At 47.9% G+C, this 21,622-nt stretch overlaps 1 protein-coding gene across 2 annotated transcripts in view; it reads right to left on the bottom strand.

Moving 5' to 3' along the window:
* Positions 1-21,622, bottom strand: part of NAA15 (N-alpha-acetyltransferase 15, NatA auxiliary subunit) — a 703,732-nt gene that overhangs the window by 238,576 nt on the left and 443,534 nt on the right. For both annotated transcript variants that reach the window (XM_085641522.1, XM_085641523.1), the window contains one exon: positions 7,461-7,589. In XM_085641522.1, coding sequence (XP_085497648.1) covers positions 7,461-7,589 — 129 coding nt within the window. The remainder of the gene's footprint in view (positions 1-7,460; positions 7,590-21,622) is intronic.

Below are 21,622 nucleotides of genomic sequence, written 5' to 3'. Positions count from 1 at the left end.
CCCCCGACAGGTGTTGTGTGGTCGGGAGGAAGGGAGAGGGCGTCACTGTTTGTTCTTGGGAGAGGATCTGGTATTGCCGTATCCGCGTCCTCTGCCCTTTGTGCTTGAACCACGATATCCACCCCTGGTGTTCTTATCGTAGGTACTTTGGGTGTTGCCCTTGTTGTAAGTTTGTTGTGACCCCTGTCCTCTACCTGCTCCTCTATTGCCGGGGCGACGAAAGGAGCCACTCCGAAAGGTCTGCGTTTGGAGAGCCCCCATGGACTTTGCAGTGTGTGTGCCCTTTTTTATTTTTTCTAGTGTGGTGTCAACCTCTGGCCCGAATAAGTAGTTTGGGTTGACCGGCTGGTTGAGGATGTTATTTTGCACCTCAGGTTTGAATCCGGAGATTCGTAACCAGGCGTGTCGTCGTAACATGACGCTAGTGTTTATGGCCCTGGCAGCTGTATCTGCGGCATCCAGTGCACACTTGATGGATGCGTTTGTGAGGAGTTGTCCCTCTCTGATGAGGATCTCTGCTCCTTCTTTGTATTGGTCAGGGAGATGTTGTAGCAAGGTTTCTAGTGTGTCGTAATGCGCTCGGTCGTAGCGAGCCAGGAGCGCCTGAGTATTGGCAATACGCCATATGTTAGCTGCTTGGGCTGCAACCCGTTTGCCGGAGGTCTCTAGCACCTTGGACTCTTTGTCCGGGGGAGGAGCATCCCCAGTCGTCTGCGAGTGCGCCCGTTTACGAGCATTCGCGACCACTATGGAATCTAGAAGCAACTGGCCTCTAATATAGGTAGGGTCCCCAGGCGCTGACCTATATTTTTTGTCGATTCTGGGGTTTATTACTCTTGCCCTGGTGGGTTCTTTTAAAATGTCCTTTGCTGGTTTGAGGACACCTTTCAACATGGGTAGAGTTTTAATATGTCTTTCTGAGGATGCGAAAGTATCCATGAGAAAATCGTCCTCGATGGTGTCAGAGTGGAGTTGAACACCATGATTGGCCGCAGCACGTTCAATGAGGGCGTTGAATGCGGCAGTGTCCTCTGTGGGAGACGTTTTTGCACCATATAGCTGCGTGTCCTGCGTATCCATAGGTGCTATTGAGTCTACAGGGTCATCTCAAGCTTGGTCAGGGTCCTGTTGGCCTTCAGGGTCCATTTCTCCGGGGTAGGGGACGTGGTCACCCATGTAGTCCTCCAAAACGTCGGTTTCTGAGTGTGTCGGAGAGAAGGACTGTGGATCTTGGTGAGAGGTATGGAGAGGCTCGTAGAGAATTGGTTCCGAATCCACTGGCAGCTTTTTCTTTAGTGGGATCCGGTAGGAGTCCAAAGCTGGCTCGGAAGTTATCCTTCTCTTATGAAGCATCATTCTGCCTGTTGCGGCATCGATGATGTGTGATGGCGACGTCTCCGTAGGAGAGTGTTCTGCAGGTGTGATCCTGGTGTGGGTGACACGTGTTCTGATTTCGAACAGTTTTGGCGCCGTGGATGGGGGCAGGCCAAAAGTGATGTTGGCCGGTGCCGGAGAAGCTTTTTGAGCCTTTTTCGGCTCGGAGCCTGACGTGTCCTGGAGGGCTGCCTTATCTTTGATGCGTTGCAAGGATGCTGAAACTTGCCGCACCTGGAACGCCGACGGTTCTGTGGCGCCGACCGGTTACGTTGAGGCAGGCGTGGACTTCTTCGGTGCCACGGGGTCATCGAGTCGAGGAGAGGTAGTAGCTGTCGACGGCGTCGATGATTGTGCCTTTGGTGCTGCTTTGGAAGTGGTGAGAGGTCCAGCAGCCATTTTGACCTTTGTGGTCGGAGCCGATTGTTTCGGTGCCGGGAGCCGAGGCGGTTTGGCGGTACCGATGGTCTTTTTCCGTGTGTCGGCGCAGACGTCGGCTGCTGCAAGCTCAGCACCGAAGTCCCGTTTGGTGCGGTCGGTGCCGACGGGTTTGGCTGGCGTCGAAGGTGTGGTGGGCTTCGATCCGACCAGTGTGATTTTTAGTTTCGGTTTCTGCTGAACCGATACGGCTTTCGGTTTCGATGAAGAGAAACCAGCCGTTTTGGGTATTAATGGCTGCCGCTGAATGTCCGAGGCCGGGCCAGAGGGCGGGGCCGAATGGATGCAGGATAGGTCTTGGGTAAGGCCCGAAGGCGATCCCTCGACCGGAGCCATAGACTGACGCACTGGGATATCCACAGTCTGTACGGGTAGGCCTTGCTCGTCACCGGAGCTACTGTCTTCGGCCCCTAAGGCCTCATTGTAGTCTCCTACCTCGGTGTCGGCTTCGTCTCTGTGAAAGAGTTGTTCTTCGACGTCTTCCGATCCGGAGTCGTGGTCGGAAGCGGGGCTGGAGGGTAGGTGCTCCACGTCTTCCACATCTTCGTCCTCGGCGTTGAAGATGTCGGTCGGGGCCGGTGCCGCTTGCTGCGCTTCGAGTCTCGCTGCTCGACGATTCCCGAGAGTCTTCTTGGATCGGAATCGGGCACAGGCCATACATGTGGACTCGTCGTGATCCGGCGAAAGGCATTTGTTGCACACCGGGTGGACGTCGACATGGGGATATTTCGCATTGCATACAGGGCACCGCTTGAATGGTGTCCTCGATTCCATCGTCGATGTCGGGTCGATGGTCGGGTATGATGCGAAAAAGTTGTTCTGGAAGTTAGTAAACTAACAAATAACTATCGATACCGATCGGGAACAGTACCGACGCGAACTAAAGGCCTTTTGGCCTGTAAAAAGTTTTTCCTAACTTGAGTCAAGATAAGCACATCCGAACCCAATGGCGGAAAAAAACAATCTGAGGATGGAGAGGATGCCCATGCGCACTGTAGTCCAGGGGAGGAGTCACCTATCCCAGGATACTTCGAAGACTCTTCCAGGACAACAACGTGCAAACATCCGGACCCAACACTAGGCGGCGATCTATGCACAGATATGAATTCAGCAGCCCACATGCCTCGAACCTAGGTATCCAGCACTGAGTTAGAAAAGTAACCTAAAAAGTAGCTTAACTGTAATTTACTGAAAAAGCCTATTCATTTCAATGTACTGCATTTGCATACTACTTCTCCCCTGTAAATCAAACAAAGTACAATTTCTATTTTATTTTTAAACTGTTCTATATCCAGTAACTTATTACTGAAAAGTATTAAATACTTACCTGTACCAGGCGTGCTTGGTTCTAAAAATAAACAGCATATTTGTATACAAACACAATTGGCATAGAGTTCAGTTCTTGAGTGTGTGAATTCATTTGCTGACTGAGCGTGTGCATCAAATGCTTAACACTGTCCTCTGATACTGCCTAACTGCTCGACCAAGCTACCACTATTAGAAAGTAAGGTTCTATCTAACTTTAAACTCTGCCTACCTCTGGGGACACTTGGACTCTATACACACTATACCTCATTTTGGTGTAGTATATACAGAGCCAGTTTCTTACAGGTAGGTCCCCAAGCCGAGTCCCCGGGGGCCAAAGGCGCGCCAGCGGAGTCGGGCTGCCCAAAGATGGCATGCTTCGCTTTGTAAAAAGCACGAAGCTGGTCAGGGGTCACTCCGGGTCCCATGATGGGAGTGAAGCTCGGAGCCAGACCTTCGGGCTCTGCACGCGGGGCCTCCGAAGGGGCACCAGCCGCATCCCTCGTCGCATCAGCTGTTGGATAGGGAGAAGTCGAAGAGCGATGATGCTTTTGACTTCTTCTTGTGCTTCGACTTATCTGAGGAGTGCTAAGACTTCGAGGAAGAGTGGTGATGGTGGCCCCGCGACCGGTCCCTCTCGCACGATCGGGACCTCGAAAGGAGCAGACTGCCAGGCCTCAAGAAGCTTTCGGGTCCACTACCACAAAGACTTCGGATTCATGGTCCGGCAGTCGGAACAAGACTTGGGGTCGTGGTCCCGATCCAAACACCACAGGCACACATGGTGCGGGTCAGTCACCGACATCAGCTTTCGGCAGGACCCGCAAGCCTTGAAACTGGGCATCCCTCGTGCAACAGGAGCAAATTGACTTCAAAACGGTGTCGAGAAAAGTAGCAAAAGATTAAGTCAAAAAGTGACTGGAGGCACCGCTCTCTCCAGATCTGCGCTAACTGGCGTGTAAAAATAAAGAAATGACGTCAGAGCACGAGGGCAGCGTCTAAGTACTGCCACGGACGTCACCCCAGCGACCACGACGCCAACGACGAACACGGAGCCGACCGACGCCACCTTTCACCGCGCAGGGGTACTGCTGACGAAAAATTCTCTGGATCTAGTCTGACGCCTGGGGGTAATTCTAAGGTAAGGAATGTATAACTAACTGTTTCTTTCAGATAATATTTTTATACAAATTGGTCTGGGTTTAGTCTTTGAGTGAGACATTTCTTGCTGGAGTGTGTACAATAAATACTTAGCACTACCCTCCGATAAAGCCTTGCTTCTCGCCCACACTACCACAAATAGAGAGTAAGGCATGATCTACTTTTACCTCTGCCTACTTTTGGGATTCCACTGGACTCTGTGCACACTATACCTGACTTTGGTATAGTATATACAAAGCCAGTTTCCTACAGTGTTTACCTTTGATTTTTCTTTAATTGCTTTAGCATCCCATGGAGGTTCCAAGTAAATGGTACCCTTGGTACCTAGGGCAAGGATGCTAAAGAGGATCCGTACGAGCGGCAGTATTTATTGTGCTACCACAAGGGGCCCCATAGCACACGCCCATTGTAGGCTGCGTGACATGGTGAAGAAAAAAGTGAAGACACGATATGGCATACCTCATGGGTGCCATGCCTGAAGATACTGCATGCAGTATAGGTAAGTCATCCTTACAGCCCTAAGGCAGGGTGCACTATACTATATGTGTGGACATATCGGCATGAGCAGATATGCCCCTGCAATGTCTAAATCGATTCTTAGATATTACAATTTTAAAGGGAAACCATTTTAAGTAAATATGCTTGACATTGGTAATTACGAGTTCCCTAGCTACATGATGGCTTCACTGAAAATAGAGATGTGTGGTATCAAACATCTCATATTAATAAGCCCACACTGATTCCAGTGATGGATTTATGAATACATGCATTCAGAGGACACCTCAGAAGTGCCCCCTGAAAACCTAACCACTAATGGTGTACTGCTGACTGGTGTATACCAGCCTGCCACCACAGACCGGTTTCTGACCTCCTGCAGGGGAGGGCCCGAGCTCACTGAGGGCAAAAACAATGCTGCCACCTCCTCCAAGCAGGATGGCTAAGCAATCAGCATGTCAAGGAAGGAGGCTTCAAAGGCCTCCGACCCCTTTGATATGCAACCCAAGGATTCACTGAGCAGGGGAAATGCTACCCTCTGCCCTGGGCCCATTTAACAACAGGAGAGGCGGGAAAATTAGCTAGCCATGAGGCATGGTCCCCATCAGGCTAGTTACACCTCTAAGGTGGGCTACCTAATGTGAACACAAAACTTAAAAATTCCACCATCTTGGTTTAGGTGGAATTAGGTTCACTGGGTCTGAGTATTTTATAGTTCCCACAAGAAGCGGTCATATAGTGGGTGTAGTCGACCTAAAGGTAAGAAGCCCATGGGCTACTATCTGTCCCTCCCCTTAACACCCCTAAATTGATTAGTTATGAGACACCCAGGATGCCAGGATTTTATATTCGACGGATCCAGAAGAAGCCTGCAAAGGACAGAATTGCGCTAACTGGATGACTGAAGACCCTGGTTCTTCTCCTTCAGCACTATGAGGTCTTTGGAGACCAATTGTACGGTGTAACTGGGGATCCATAGTGTTGCATCTCATGATGTACCCATATTTTACTTCCATGCCGGATGGTTTCCTTGCATTGTAACACCTTGCGCTTAACAAGTGGCTCTGTGCGTTCGGGAGACGAATTGCGATAGCACACGCAGTGATGGTCAGACTAGGGTAATTAAGGGCAAAACTGGCAAAGCAATCTCTTCCTACCCTAACGGTCATTCTGAATACAATATTGTTTTTCCTCTAAAGCACTGTCTCAACATGGTTTGATGAATAGTCAATCAGACGCTGTATTGATATTGTCTTCATTCATTGCTGGAACCAATCACCTCGCCTCGAAGGTCCAGTCTAATAATGTTGTCGGTCCTGAAGCTGACACTGAAACATTTAAACTATGGCGGAAAAAGACAATCAGAGTTGGAGTCTGTCCTGGTGCACGGAGGACTAATGGAGTGATTACAGGACTTTGATAGAAAATGTCATCTAACAAAAATAAGTTTTAAAAGTCCATGTTTAACACTACATGGCAGGAGTATGCAGTGCATGTGGATCGACTGCCACACATGCTACAGGATATTGACACAATGATGGTAACAAGCCACTCAATTTCAAGGGTGAAGCCAGGCCTAAGCATACAAATCAAAGAATTGCCAAAGCTGTGAACATAAACACCTTATTGGTGCAAATGTTTCAAAAAAGCAGATCAGATGGTTTTTCAGACTTACACTGCATATCTAACCATTCAAGTGGCACATCTTGGAATGTGTTCTCAGAATGAGATAGGTAATCTGAAATGTGATGGTACACTGTAGCAACATCAAGTTCGACCCTCTAAGCTCCTAGTTATCTCTGATAGATTCAAGTCTTCACAACAAATTGGGAAACTCTCAGTGCTGTACAGCATCTCACAGCAGCATTGCTATGTATGCTGGTGCATGTCAGCATTACAAGTCGACCACCCCATACTGTTGGGCAAAAGGTTGACAATCTACTTAGTGAGGTATTCAGAGAGAGTGAACAGCAGGTCTTCCAAAACAAATGTAAACTTATGTGGGCCATTCTGATGTCTATACCACTTCGTCCAACATTGAAGGCTAGAAGGAGTGTACTATTCACAGCTGGAAAGAGAAGTCAGAGTACCGTCAAGTGAAAGGTGTTAAGATCCCAGGCATTGCAGTTAGACACTGGCAGATCTGCTGAGAACTGTAATTGGAACAAGCTCCATTTTAATTTAAGGTATCAAAGAAAAATAATTCCTAGTACAAAACATTAAAAATTATGTGGAATAAGTCCTTGTGTTGTGAAGGAAGTTCCTTACAAAGCATAATGTGAGAAGTATGGTAAAGGAAGACGAACCAGAAGTGGCCTCTAAATGCTTTCTCCTATAGTTTTTGCAGTGCAAAATCATTTCCCTTGAATGCACCAGGGACAATCCTTACACCAGAAGGACTGAAGAATGAAGGGAACAACAAACAAAAACACAAAAGAAAAATCACACTATCTATAAATCCTAAACTGACAATACAAGAAATAAGTTACATTTCTATCGTACAAATTCTTCATCTTAGCCAATGAAGCAATGTTAAAGTATAAAATACAAGCAATTATTTTCAGATAATTCAATTAAGCAATAGAACTCACTATGACTATAACACATGCATTGTGTTTATAAGAATACATAGCAGTAGTGAAAGAAAGGAATGTTCCTTGATTTAAAAGATTCAATTGGATACATACTCTCTCAATTTCATGGCATTTTTTAAGTGCATCTCCAAATTTATTCATAGATTTGTAAGCTTGGGCACACTCTGTCTGGAACCACATACACTGCATTTCATTCAGATTTTCTACAGCAGAGGTTCCTTCCTGTAAAAATTAAAGAAAAAAAGTACTGTGTCAACAGTAAAAATTGAATTTAAAATAAAATGAGGTGAAACATTGGAATGGCATTTACACAACACTGGAATTCGATACTCCGCTTGGAGAACATGGGGCAAAATACAGAAATTTATGAAAATTGAGAAATATACTAGATACACACCTATCTGGAGGTCTTTGTTATGCTCCCCCGGGCTCTATGATGTCATAGGGAGGTAATGGGAGCACTTCGGTGTAAAGGTAGTAGGGGATATTCAGGCTAACGGCGGACTTTGTTCTTTCTTTGAGTTACAAAGGAAATATGGAATACCGGGTGGGCACGATCTTAAATACCTCCAAGTAAGGGGATTTCTGGGTAAACAACAACAAGTAACATCTAGTAGTAAAATCACACTATTCGAGACCCTCAAGAAGCCAATGTGTAAGCTTAAGTTTTTGTATAGTATATTTACAGGGGCTGCCCTAGATGATGTCGAGAAACTAGAGGCTAAATCCGCTGATAAATTAGAAAATAATGATGTAGATATAGATATGTCCTTATTGCTGGCAAGAAAAACGCTCCTCTCATCCAATCTAAAGTCTCAACACTACAAAACAATCTATAGTTTGTATTTTACTCCTTACAATCTATTTAAATGGGGGAAAAGGGAGGATGACAAATGCCCAGATGTGGGAGGGGACCAGCAGCGGAGATCCATATGTTTTTTGGCTGCCCACGACTCGATCTGTTTAAAGCGGAGGTAGTTAAGCTCTGGGAGAAGATGTTTTGTAAAAGGGCAGTAATGACCCCTACACTTATGATGTTGGGATATGATAGCAACGTCGGATTGGACCAGGTTCAATCTTGCATCTTATTCATTTCGGTAACAATAATTAGGTTACTTATCGCGACTAGATGGAAAGACTCACTGCCCCCATTTTTCCATTAATACCTAGCCAGATTTATAGCCATATATAAACTTGAATCAGCCTTATATGACTGTAAGGGCCGTCAGGCCAGGAAATGGGGTATGAAACTTTGGAGCCCTCTATCTAAGTGGGTAACAGGGGAGGGAGATGGTTAAGGGGCATTATGAGTAGGTTTATTTCCCCCCCCCCCCACCCCCTTATCTAATCCCATCACTATGCACTTTATTCCTTTCTCCTTCGAGCCTCAATGATGTCGGTCGTAAATAGTTATTGCAGTCTTTCCCTGTTTTTTCTTTTTGCCATAAGTCTGAAACAAAAATCAAAACTGCGATTTTCTGGACAAAAGCTGTAAATTCTATTGAAAATGTAATGTGTAGTCAATATCTTCTCTGAAATAAAAATAAAATAAAAAAAAGAATTCGACACTCCGCATTCTGGAATGTCCTCATGGCTTTATTAACTATTAAGAAAAGGGCCCCCATTTCACAAATTTTCGTGGACCACTAGTTTCAGGATAGTGCGTCAAGGAAAACCATGCTTTTAGTACAGCACATTCAGGCTCATTCGCCCCTTTGGTGCCTGAGCCTTACAGTCAGTAAGATCTAAAAGAAAATCCAGGACTAAAATCGGAATTCTGTTTAACTCCTCTGTGGGTGTTTTCATATAGTGAATTCAAATGAAACTTAAGTGGCAATCTGGAAAACAGTTCTCTAAATCCAATTTAGGAGAAGCTGACATGACTGTTCAGATGCTTCCTTAGTTTTCTACTTACTGTTTTTCTCATTTTTGGATGAACCAAACCATCTCTTTTGATCTTTTCTTTAATCCAATTTTACAATAATGGGATTATTTTCAAATGTTTTGCCTCAAAAGCACACAATGTTTTGATCTTTGGATAGACTTTACTTATGTAGGCTTTAGGGAAAATAATTAAAAGCTCCATTTTAGGAAACAACCGAATTTATATGTTGAGGTGCGATACCTTTCAGGGATCTTCACTAATAAGGGAAGTCAAATGGGTTTCAGCAGATGAAGCTCAAGCTTGTATCCCTGGCTTTTTCAAAGCATCACTATTGATATGCTCAAGACAGTCATGTGTTGCCTGTATACAGACCGTGTTGAATGACCACTTTCAAGCCATCTACACCACTTCTCTCGTTTTTAGGTCTCGCCTGACCCAGCGCATGCGCTGGTCTGGCGAGACTTCTTGAGAGGGCTCCAAAAAGCGCTATCAGGCCAGCCTAGAGCTACAGGGCATGTGCGCGGGCACGCGCGCCGCGCTTTACCGCGATTACTTTCACTTTCGCAGCCGCACGGCCGCTTTGATGTTTGATCGCAATCACTTTCACGGACGAACGGCATAGCCAATAGGTCTCGCTTTTGGGACCTTATAAGTATTTAGTTATGCAACTGTTGCATGGCTAAACACTAATACGGTAATAAAGGCGAGACCTATTGGCTATGCCAATGCTTGTTATGTTTTGAAAATTATCCGTATGCTTGGCAAGGAGCAGCAGTGGATTGTAAACACAAGTTGTTCACAAGGAATATGCTACTTACCAGTATGCATCTGTTCTTGGCATGTAGAGCTGCAGAGTTGTACACTTAGCATAGATCGCCATCTGGTGTTGGGCCCGGATGTTTGCAGTTTGTTTTTCTTCTTGGACAGTCTTTGGAAGTCACGAGTTGGGTGACTCCTCCTTCGGTCCGTACTGCGCATGGGCTTCGGCTCCATCCTCAGATTGTTTTTCGCCAACAGGGAAATGATGGAGCGTAGTAATAACAGTGAGAAACCCATGTGTGTTGTATCTAAATAAGATGGACTGGAACGGATACAGGTAGCCGGGGAGGCGGGTGGGCGTGTACAACTCTGCAGCTCTACATGCCAAGAACAGATGCATACTGGTAAGTAGCATATTCCGTTCGAGGCATATGAGCTGCAGATTATACACTTAGCATAGATTATATAGCAGTACCCAACCTTAGCGGCGACCACCGGTATCCGTTGCAGTGGTTTGAAAAAGTGTCTTTAGTACAGCCTGGCCCACACTAGCTTGCTGCTTGGAATGCACATCTACACAGTAATGTTTTGTGAAGGTGTGCGGTGTTGACCATGTGGCTGCTTTGCAGATGTCATCTAAGGGTATGTTCCCTAGAAAAGCCATAGAAGCCCCTAACTTTCTAGTAGAGTGGGCTTTGGGTGGAACAGATAATGTTCTTTTTGCCTTTTGATAGCAAATTTGTATGCACTTTACAATCCACCTAGCTATCCCTGATTCAGAGATGGGGTTGCCTTTATGTGGTGGAGAGAAGGAGACGAACAATTGTTTAGTCTTCCTGAAAGGTTGCGTTCTTTGTATGTAATACAGCAAAGCCCTTTTAACATCAAGTGTGTGTAAAGCCCTCTCTGCAACAGATTGAGGTTGCGAGAAGAAGACCGGTAATTCCACCGATTGATTGAGATGGAAGGGGGAAATGACCTTGGGCAGAAACTTCGGATTTGTACGAAGTATGACCTTGCTGTGATGTATTTGTAGGAAGGGTTCCTGTATAGTGAACGCTTGTATTTCACCAACCCTTCTAAGGGAAGTGATAGCTACGAGAAAAGCTGTTTTCCAGGTGAGAAACTGTAGCTCACATTTGTGCATTGGTTCGAAGGGCGGACCCATTAGCCGTGTAAGAACTACATTTAGATTCGATACAGGGGGAAGGTGGTGCCCTGGGAGGAATTACTCGTTTAAGGCCTTCCATAAAGGCTTTAATGGCGGGCACTCTGAACAGTGATAAATGCTGTCTGTTTTGTAGATAAGCAGCGATCGCTGCCAGGTGTAGGCGTATGGATGAATATGCCAGGTTACACCTGTGAAGATGGAGCAGATAGCATATGATGTGCTGTATGGATGCATCTAAAGGGTTGATTGTGTTGTTACGGCAGTAAATCGCAAATCTTTTCCACTTTGCGGCATAGCATGCTCTAGTGGTAGGACGTCTGGCTTCCATGATGATGTTCATGCAATCAGGGGGAAGGTTAAGGTAGCCAAATTCTAAGATTTCAGGAGCCAGATCGCAAGGTTGAGCTCAGCTGGGTCCGGGTGCCTGATTTCTCCATGGTTCTGGGTTAGGAGGCATGGGGACAGGTGCAGTTTTTGATGTGGTACCACCGATAGCTGTAGTAGTGTGGTGTACCACGGCTGCCTGGCCCACGTTGGAGCTACTAGAATGAGTGTGAGGGAGTGCTGTTGTAGCTTCCTTACCACTAATGGAATTAGTGGGAGAGGTGGAAAGGCGTATGCAAATCTGCCTGACCAGTTCATCCATATCGCATTGCCCTTGGACAATGGGTGTGGGTATCTGGCGGCGAAGCTTGGGCATTTTTTGTTTTCGTGGGTGGCGAAGAGGTCTATCTGAGGATGCCCCCACTGTTGGAAGAATGGGTGAAGAACTTGTGGATGCAGTTCCCATTCGTGTAGTTGTTGCGTTTGTCTGCTGAGCAGATCTGCCATGGTGTTTTGTACGCCTGGAACGTGCTGTGCCAGGAGAAAGATGTTTTGGGGAATTGCCAATCTCCATATGCTCTGGGCTAAGCGGGAGAGCTGGGGAGTGTCTCCCCCCCCTGTTTTTGGATATAATACATTGCAGTCATGTTGTCTGTGCGAATGAGGACTGCTTTGCCTGAAATCTGTTTTTGGAAAGATTTTAGGGCTAGAAAGATCGCCAAGAGCTCCAGATGGTTGATGTGGAGCGATTTTTGCTGTGGCGTCCATAGACCTTGCATTGTGAGGTGTAGGAGGTGCGCTCCCCAGCCGGAGAGCGATGCGTCCGCTGTTAGAATCACCTGAGGAACCGGGTCCAGGAACGGCCGCCCTTTGGAAAGGTTTGTGGTGTTCCACCACTGCAGAGAGTGATGTGTGCGGCCGTCCACCAACACCAGATCCGTCAGCTGACCCTGGGCCTGGTTCCACTGCTGTGCTAGGCACTCTTGAAGTGGACGCATGTGGAGTCTTGCATGGGGCACTATGAAAATGCAAGACGCCATCATTCCTATGAGCTTCATAAATACTCTTGCTGGAAGAGAATGTTGAGGAAGGAATGTTTTGCGTAAGGCTTGAATGCTTGCGATTCTGGCTGAGTTTGGATAGGCAATACCCTTGGAGGTGTCTATGGTGGCCCCGAGATATTGCTTTGTGTGAGATGGTATGAGGTGGGACTTTTGGTAGTTCACCGTGAAGCCTAGCTGGTGGAGCAGTTGAATGGTGCTGTTTGTATGTTGCACACACTGGTGGTAGGACGCGGCTTTTATGAGCCAGTCGTCTAAGTAAGGGAAGACGTGAATCTGTTGACGCCTGAGGTGTGCTGCTACAACTGCTAGGCATTTGGTAAACACCCGTGGTGCGGTGGTGACCCCGAAGGGGAGAACCGTGAATTGGTAATGCTGCCCGTCCACCACGAACCTGAGGTACTCCCTGTGAGAGGGGTGTATTGGAATGTGAAAGTATGCGTCTTTCAGATCCAAGGTAGTGAGAAAGTCTCCCTGACAGAGGAGCGGTAGGACTTGTTGTAGGGTGACCATGTGGAAATGGTCTGAATGTATGTAGGCATTTAGAGGCCGGAGGTCCAGAATGGGTCTGAGGGTCCCGTCTTTCTTTGGTATTAAGAAATATAGGGAGTAGACCCCTAGATTTTGTTGATTGACGGGGACCTGCTCTATAGCGTGTTTTTGGAGGAGTGAGAGTACCTCTTGTTTGAGCAGTGTGGAATGTTCTTGAGACATTGGACGGTGCCTTGGTGGGATATTGGGTGGGGTAGATGTTAGCTCGAGACAGTACCCTGACCGAATGATTTGGGTCACCCATTTGTCCGATGTTATGGACTCCCATGTGTGGATAAAGTTTTGTAGCCTGCCCCCGACCGGAGTGGGATGGTCTGGGGGGAGCGGAGGGAAGTCATTGTGCGGGTGGGGTGGCAGAACGGGTGTTGTTGGTTTTGCCCCTGCCCTTATTGTTGTTGCCTCTGTAACCACCCCTTTGATTGCCCTTTGAAAAGGTATTTTGAGGAGGGGACTTGTAGGAGGTAGAGGCGTTATCGGTGGAGAAGCCTCTGCCTGTGCCACGAAAGGATGAGCGTCGAAAGGAACGTTTAGAGGCTTGCGTTTGGAGTGCCCCCATAGACTTTGCTGTGTCTGTGTCTGTGTCCTTTTTTATCTTTTCCAACGCTTCGTCCACCTTTGGCCCAAAGAGAGTTTGTTGGTCAAAGGGGTGATTGAGTATGGACGCCTGGACTTCAGGCTTGAACCCAGAGATCCTGAGCCAGGCATGGCGACGAAGCAGGACACTGGTATTTATGGCTTTAGATACGGTGTCGGCTGCATCGAGGGCACACTTAATGGAGGTGTTTGTAATTAGTTTACCCTCCTGTATCAGGTCATGAGCCTTGCGCTTGTGTTTTCTGGAAGGTGCTGCATAAGAGCCTCAAGTTCGTCGTAGTGTGCTCTGTCATAGCGCGCAAGCAGTGCTTGTGTATTTGCAATGCGCCACATGTTTGCAGCTTGGGAGGCGGTGCGTTTGCCAGACGCGTCTAAAAGTTTTGATTCCTTGTCTGGCGGTGGGGCTTCTCCTGAGGACTGGGAGTTAGCCCGCTTTCTAGCTGTGGAGACAACTAGGGAATCTAAGGGAGCAGGGCCCTTAATGTATGCAGGGTCTGTGGGTGCCGCCTTGTACTTTTTCTCTATTCTAGGGTTCAGTACCCTGGCCCTGACAGGGTCTTTGAACACCTCTGTAGCATGCTTGGTGACACCCTTAAGCATGGGCAAAATAGACGTGGCTTTGTCCTGAATGTCGAATGTATCCAGTAGGAAATCGTCTTCCACTGGTTCGCTGTGCATGTCCACCCCATGGTAGTGTGCTGCTCTCTGCACTAAGTGATGGAACCCTAAGGAGTCCTCTGGGGGAGATGGCCTAGATGGGTATAGGTCGTCTTGAGGCATATCAGGTATGTCAGGGTTGTGATAGTCTTCCCATGGGTCAGGGGTCCCCGGTGGAGTGGGGTCCATTGGGGCGTCCTCCGGGTCATAATCAGGATCCCCGTAATCCGGATCTGGGGACGGGGTCGGGGAGCGATGAGGTAAGAGTGGCGGAGACCTGGGAGGGGGAGGGGGTGGAGGAGGCGGTAGTGGGGAGGGCACTCTGAGGGGAGAAGTAGCAGAGTCCTTCCGTTTGGGTGGTGGAGGAGGAGCCGGAGTGTCAAGGCGTCGTTTCTTGACAAGTAAAGTCAATAGCCCAGTCTTTGGATCTTTAGACAGAGTCTTTTGCAAAGGGTCTGGTGTAAATAGGGCCAGTGGCGTTGAATCATCCGCTGGCGCCGATGGCTTCGGAGCCGAGGGCTTCGATGGTTTCTGTGCCTTTTTTTGGTGCCTCCGGTGTTTTCGGCGTCGAAGGAGTTTTCGGCGCCGGAGCGTCGGTGCCGACAGATTTTTGCTTGTGTTTGGTCGGCACCGAGAGTCCAGGCTTTGGCACCGGTGGCTTCGGAGTCGAGCTGGGTATTGGTTTCTTCGGTGCCGGATGCTGTTTTTCGGCACCAGGCGTCGGCTGGCTCGAGCCCGAGCTGCCGTGAGATTTTTTTGGCTTCGACACCGGGCCCGAAGGTGGGGTGATAGAAGCTTTGTGCTTGGTTTTACCCGGGCCTGCAGGCGAGGGTGTAACCTGAGTCTTTCGTTTTGGGCGCGGGGGTGGGAGGGGGTACAGTACTCACGACCCGCTGCGCCGGTGTGATGTCCTCCACGTCGGAGTCGTCAGCCTCGGAAGCGCTGACGACGTCGTCCTCCTGCTCGGTGTGTAGTTGCCCCGAAGCTTCGGCGCCGTCTCCGAAGATGTCCGGTGGGGCTGCGGAGGATGAGTGCGCCATGGTGCGTCGAGCTCTTCGATCCCGGATGGTCTTCTTTGATCGAAAAGACTTACAGGCGGGGCAGTCTCTAGCCTCGTCTTCTGGAGAGAGGCAAAGGTTACACACCTGATGGAGGTCGGTGTGGGGAAATTTAGACCCACATTTTGGGCACTTTTTGAACGGAGTCCTTTCCATCAGCCGGGACCGGAGTCGAGGAGGGCCCGAAGGCCGGTGCCGATGTACGGGATGGAGAAAGTGCCGCTTCGAGAGATGATGAAGAAAACTCGAAGAAACGAGGATTTTCCGTCGAGGCTGGAACCGTAGAAGTTCGAAGCCGGAGCACGAAGTATCACATCCGAGCCCGATGGCGGAAAAAAACAATCTGAGGATGGAGCCGAAGCCCATGCGCAGTACGGACCGAAGGAGGAGTCACCCAACTCGTGACTTCCAAAGACTGTCCAAGAAGAAAAACAAACTGCAAACATCCGGGCCCAACACCAGATGGCGATCTATGCTAAGTGTACAATCTGCAGCTCATATGCCTCGAACTGTTAATTACATTTTTGTAATTCCTACGAGCCACATTTTTGGTTCTCTGAATTAGTGTATGTGCTTGATCCTGGCTTTGCAAAACACAATTGATGAGGCAGACAGAACTACCAGGTGTAGGATTTGGGCACAAGCATGCCATGCATGGGCTAAGTTTATATACAATGTTGAGAGACGTGCTCTGTCTGTTCCCATTCAAAGAGATAGATGCCCCTTGCTTTAAGGGAAAATGATGGGCTAAACTACTATTATTTCTATGTTAAGTGGTATTTCTTTAATGCTGGAAAGCATTCTCTGTGAAACTGTTCACACACAAACATTCAGGCTCTAAAACAAATTAGATTTAATGGTTGCCTGCGCTTCGTCAGTGGGTATTCATCCAGCTGTGATTTGCTCATATGCCAAGTGTGTGTGGATATTTAGACAGACTAACACTCCAATGTGAATAACTAGCCCTTGTTGACTACTTTCACCACTGAACTTTCCAGCTGGTCCCTGCCGGTCCCCGTTCCGAGCGAGGAGTCACGGGCACAGGAGCGCTACAAAGCACCGAGAGGGATCCTGCTGCGTGGGACGCAGCCCAGGGCAAAAAGTGGGCCAAAACGGGCCCGTCTGACCCCGGGCTGGGCCCACTCTCTTGGCCCCGTGGATTGAACAGTCGAACATAGTAACGACCACACGGAGAGTGTCAAACTTTAGGGCATTAAGGTACTGTTTCTCAAAAGAAGTTTTATACAGTAAAAGTAATCATCGTTATGGTCTGAGTATTACATGTGACAAGGGGTCCTAAATCGCCTATCCAGCCTATCTTACACTGCCCCCCACACGAATATCTGCCTGGTGTCAGGTGGTCTGATAAACAGATAACAGATAGAATGGGGAAAAGAAAGGCGGTAACCGCTCAGCCTCCGCATCTAAAAAAGGCCCCAGGTGATACTAAGCAAACATTATTGAGTTACCTGACAGGGGCAATGGGGGCAATAGAGAAGCAGATATCTTCAGTAGAATTGTCATTAGTGTCAGGCACGGTAGGCACGAATGAAGGGCCACATAATTCAAATGTAGGGGCAAACGTAGGAGAGGTAAGCTCTACCGGTGAGGGTCCACACAACATCGTACCCCAGAACGGTTGTATCTAAATTATAACAGATCAAATAATACTCGGTGATAATGATTCCTTAACACGACCCCCACAAAAGCAGCAAAAATATCCGACATATACAGATAAAAGATCTGAGGCATTCGAAGAGGGGGAGACAACACACTAACTACCAATTCCATTGCGACGAACATGGGCAAAACGGCTAAACCTGGTAAAACAGCACCTGGAGCAAAAAAGGCACCTTGAAAAGCATAGTAGAGAGATAAGGCAAAAATGAATATCCGGGACATTGATCTAAGGAATTTAACTACCTTAGTTCAAAAGTTTGACCTTTTTCTGAGAGACTCACTAGCCAAAATCGAGGAAAGAGTAGACAAGATAGAGGTACGCCTGACAAATTTTTTAGCTAGAGAGGAATCTGTTAAACACACAATTAACATCACAGGCAAGAGGGTAATGGTAAATCTGAAACATGGAGGAGCACAGACCTACGGAGCGATCAACGCCAGGTTAATCACGATAGAGAAGCCATAAGGCTCAATACGATCAAACCTCACCAACTTGACTGCCCACCTCCCACATGCACTCCCACACTTCACACAACTGGCCAATAACCAAAAATAACGCAAAATAGGGGGAACAAGGGATCAGTTACACAAGAATACTGTTCCAACCAGAGCCCTTGCCACCAACATAAAGCGCCTTTATTTGTTAAGACTACTTTCACCGAACCATCTGTGAGAAAGTGGCTCTGTATATACTGTTCCTTAATAGGTACAGGGTGTACAGAGTCCACAGACCCCAAGGGTTTAACAGATGTTAAAGTTAGATATAACCTTACTCTCCAAAGTGGTAGCCTGGTCGAGCAGTAAGGCCGTATCAGAGGACAGTGTAAAGCATTTGTTGTACACACTCAGTCAGCAAATAGTTCCACACACTCAATAACTGAATTCTAGGCCAATGGTTTGTATATAAAAAATATATGCTTGTTTTATTTTAGAACCAACACTTGGAATTAAAATATACTTTCTCGACAGGAGATGTTTCATAAAAATACTTTTGTATATGCAATAGACTTTTTAGTAAACAGTTACAAGTAGTTGCAGTAGGCAACTATTTCTAAACACAATACATTGAGCTCAATGATAAATTCAAATTATATGCAACAGATTACTTTATAGATTACTTTTGTAATTCCAGGCCTGGATCCTAGATCCAGTCCTGGGTCAGTTCTCAGAATCAGCTGTTGAAAGTCGACTTTGGTACTGTAATGATTTTTAACTAATATTTAGCTATTTTAAAAGTTAGCACTTAGAAAATATTTCAGAGTAAACAATCAATGATTCCCTATGGAAGAAAATGTAGGTTACAGGTACAGTAGGTTATCGTTACTTTTGTAATCCAGTACTGGGTGCCTAGACTCAGTACTGGGACCTTTATCCAAAACAGGTAAGTAATTACGTTTTCAGATGTTATACGATTTTTGAAGAATATTTAGAAATTGCAGAAATCAACACTTTCACAGAAAAACAGTCAATGGTTTCCTATGGAAGAAAAATGAGTTAAAGGTAAGTATAGTTGTGGGTACTTTTCAGAGTCAGTGCTGGGCACCAAGATCCAGCACTGGGAGCTCACCTAAGAGCAGGTGAGTAAATTCGTTTTTGTCACTCGGCTGATTTTTGGTGATTATTTGAAGATTTGAAAAGTCCACACTTAGAAGAAATTTCAGGAAAAAGCCAGCCAATGTTATCCTATGAGGAAAATAGAGTTTGCGGTTTAAGGGTAAGTACTCGACTGGCAGTGTTAGATTCTGGGCACAGACTCAGGGGTCTCCCAGGGTCAGGTAGGTATAGTTGTTTCACCCTCAGCGACTCTAGGGCGGCGGCTATGAGGGATAGGGGGGCCTGGGTTGGTGGCTGCTGTCTGGCAAGCCACGCGGCTGTGGGAGCTGGGCTCCTGGTCACTTACTCAGGGCAAGTGGGGAAGTAGGTCAGAGTAGAGTTTTCACGGCCAGGGCCACTCGGGCGGCTGGGTGCAGGGTGCTTTTGAGTCGTCGGGCGCTAAATTGATTTCTATGAGAAATCTCCGGGCTTGGAAAAAGACTGCAGGCTCGGGGACGAGGACTCTTCAGGTGCCACCACCACTTCGAGAGGTAAGTTGGGTAGTTGGAGGATAGGTAGGTACCCCGGGATTGGACACAGAGGGCCGTGGGGCGCCGGGTGCAGGGGTGCCTTTTGGTGTCGGAAAATCTTACCCTCTGTTGATCGCGGTTGGGGTGGTACTCTGTTCTGAGGCTGCAGGCTTCTTCAGGATTGTCGAGGGGGGTCCTTGGGTGCCGGACTCGGGGTCACAGTCGCCATGGGGTCGTCCTCGTGGGTTTAGTTCACTCCGGCACCGGCCAGGCTTGGCGGGTGCAGAGTGGGCTGGGATCGCGGTTCCGGGCTGCTGCCAGGGGTGAAAGGTAGGTTCTGAGTAGAGCCTCTACTCATGGGAGTCCCAGGGGATCAGAGTTCAAAGGTAGCCAGGTCCTCCGGGGTTTCGGAGGTTGCTGGCCACAAGAGATGCCGGGTTTGGAGCAGGAGCAAGTCCGAGGTCGACTGGCCGGTAGGGCTGGGGCCAAAGCAGTTGGAGTCTCCCTCTCCTTCGCAGCTGCAGGGCAGGTCTTCTTTTCTTCTCGCTCTTCTTGTAGTTTCGGAATCTGGAATCTGGGGAAGGAAGGTTCAGGGTGCCCCTAAATACTAGATTTAGGGGCGTTACAGGTAGGTGAAGGCCAGGGACCAATGGGTCCTTGTCCTGGGGTGGGTACACCCCCTATCCTGCCTCTCTCCTGTGGGAGGGGGGCAGTAGCCTAATCCTGATCGGGTAGGGCCTCCCATCTTCAAGATGGCGAGAGCCCGGATATGTGCTTCACCTCGCCTCCCCCACCTGAGAGGTGGGGTGGGCAGGCTGGCACATCCCCTGTCCTTGTATGGTGTTTACGGCCAAGCTTCCCACCAGAGTGGGGGGTTGCAGTGGCCTGGGGAAACTCCTAGAGGCGGCAGGCCTTTGAAGCTTCCCTTTGCTCATCCTGGGGGAGGAGATTCATCACCTCACCCAGGATGTGCATTGTTGCAGGCCCGGGAGAGCAGGGGCTCTCCCACCCAGGGGTCCAGCAACATGTCTGCTGTGTGGCAGCCTGGGCAGCCTCAGAGCAGACGTGGATTGTAGGTTAGTTGTAAGGGGGCATCTCTAAGATGCCCTCTGGGGTGCTTGGTACATTAAATCCCACACTGGCCTTGGCAGTGTAGGTGATTGGCATGGCCCACAGAAATGTGTGCCATGTCGACTTTATTTTGTCCTGCACCCAGACACTCAGCCTGCAAAGGCAGTGTGTGTGTGTAAGGGTACAGGGCCTCTAAGGGTGGCACAATGAGTGCTGCAGCCCTTAGGGGCCTTCCCTGGTCACAAGGCCCTGGGTACCTAGGGTACCATTTACCAGGGGCTGACATGTGGCCAGGGTTTGCCAATTTGGAGTTTTTGTGTTTTAAGGAAGGAACATAGGCCCTGGGCACCTGATTGGCAGGAGTCCAGGGTACACTCAGTCAAAGTACAGTCAGCAATTTAGCAAAAAGTGGGGGCATACCAAGCAAGAAAGATGGCACTTTCTCACACCACCCTATTTAGATTTACCACCTGCAGTCACACCATACACAGTAGAACTTGCAAATGTCCCTAGGCTTAGGGCTGATGATAGTGAATCCTGGGAAACCCTAAGAAATAAGGCACTCCATTGGTTAAGCGCAAAGGTTGGTTCATGGAACAACTTTTCATGGAGTTCAAGATGGTCCATAGGGTTAAGTGGGTTGGTAAAGATCGAAAAACCCTACCAGGTGACTGTGTGGTGCTAACGTTTAAAACACCCCAGCTAGTGGGGAACATTCTATGGAAGGCAGGGAATAACCTTATAAATAAGGGAGGTATTAATATTCTACCCCTCTGTTTTTTTTTACCAACCTCCTTTTGCGCTGGACAGAGGCGGTAGTGGCAGGGTTACTGAGGCAAGAAATCAGTACACATATGAAGTACCGGTGGGAAATCGCTGTGCATTACTCTCCTCCCTAGATAAGATAGGCTGACTGGATCAGTCACCCAGAGCCACTGCTATCAATCCACAGGCCCAAACCATTTATGAACTAGAAACAATTGACTCAAGCCCTAAAAGCGTTCTCTTAGAAGAGGAAGATAGGCCACAGAAACAGAGTGGAGCCCCAGAAGACAACTCATTAGGCATCGCTGATGTTTCTAAAAGCAGACCAGAGATAGGCCTAGGAACATACAAGGATAGGAGCCTAGACTTTATTTCACCCACTGACATAGCAAGCGACACACAAAAAGTGCTAAGAGAAAATGGGAATAGTATTACGATTTTATATTGGAACATAGCGGGGCTACGATCTAAACGGACTAATGACCTCTGGCACGATTTTGTGAGGAAATTCAAAAAATGTTGTTTACAAGAGACGTGGTCTCCGAATGAAATACACATTGAGGGCTATGAGACCTATCATACACCAGCCATACCATCTACACACGGGAGGCCGAA

The sequence above is a fragment of the Triturus cristatus genome, chromosome 2_2 (assembly GCF_964204655.1).
Source record: "Triturus cristatus chromosome 2_2, aTriCri1.1, whole genome shotgun sequence".
NCBI classification, from domain to species: Eukaryota; Metazoa; Chordata; class Amphibia; order Caudata; family Salamandridae; genus Triturus; species Triturus cristatus.
Note: the sequence above shows the minus strand (reverse complement) of the source record. Positions and strands in the feature narration are given on the sequence as shown.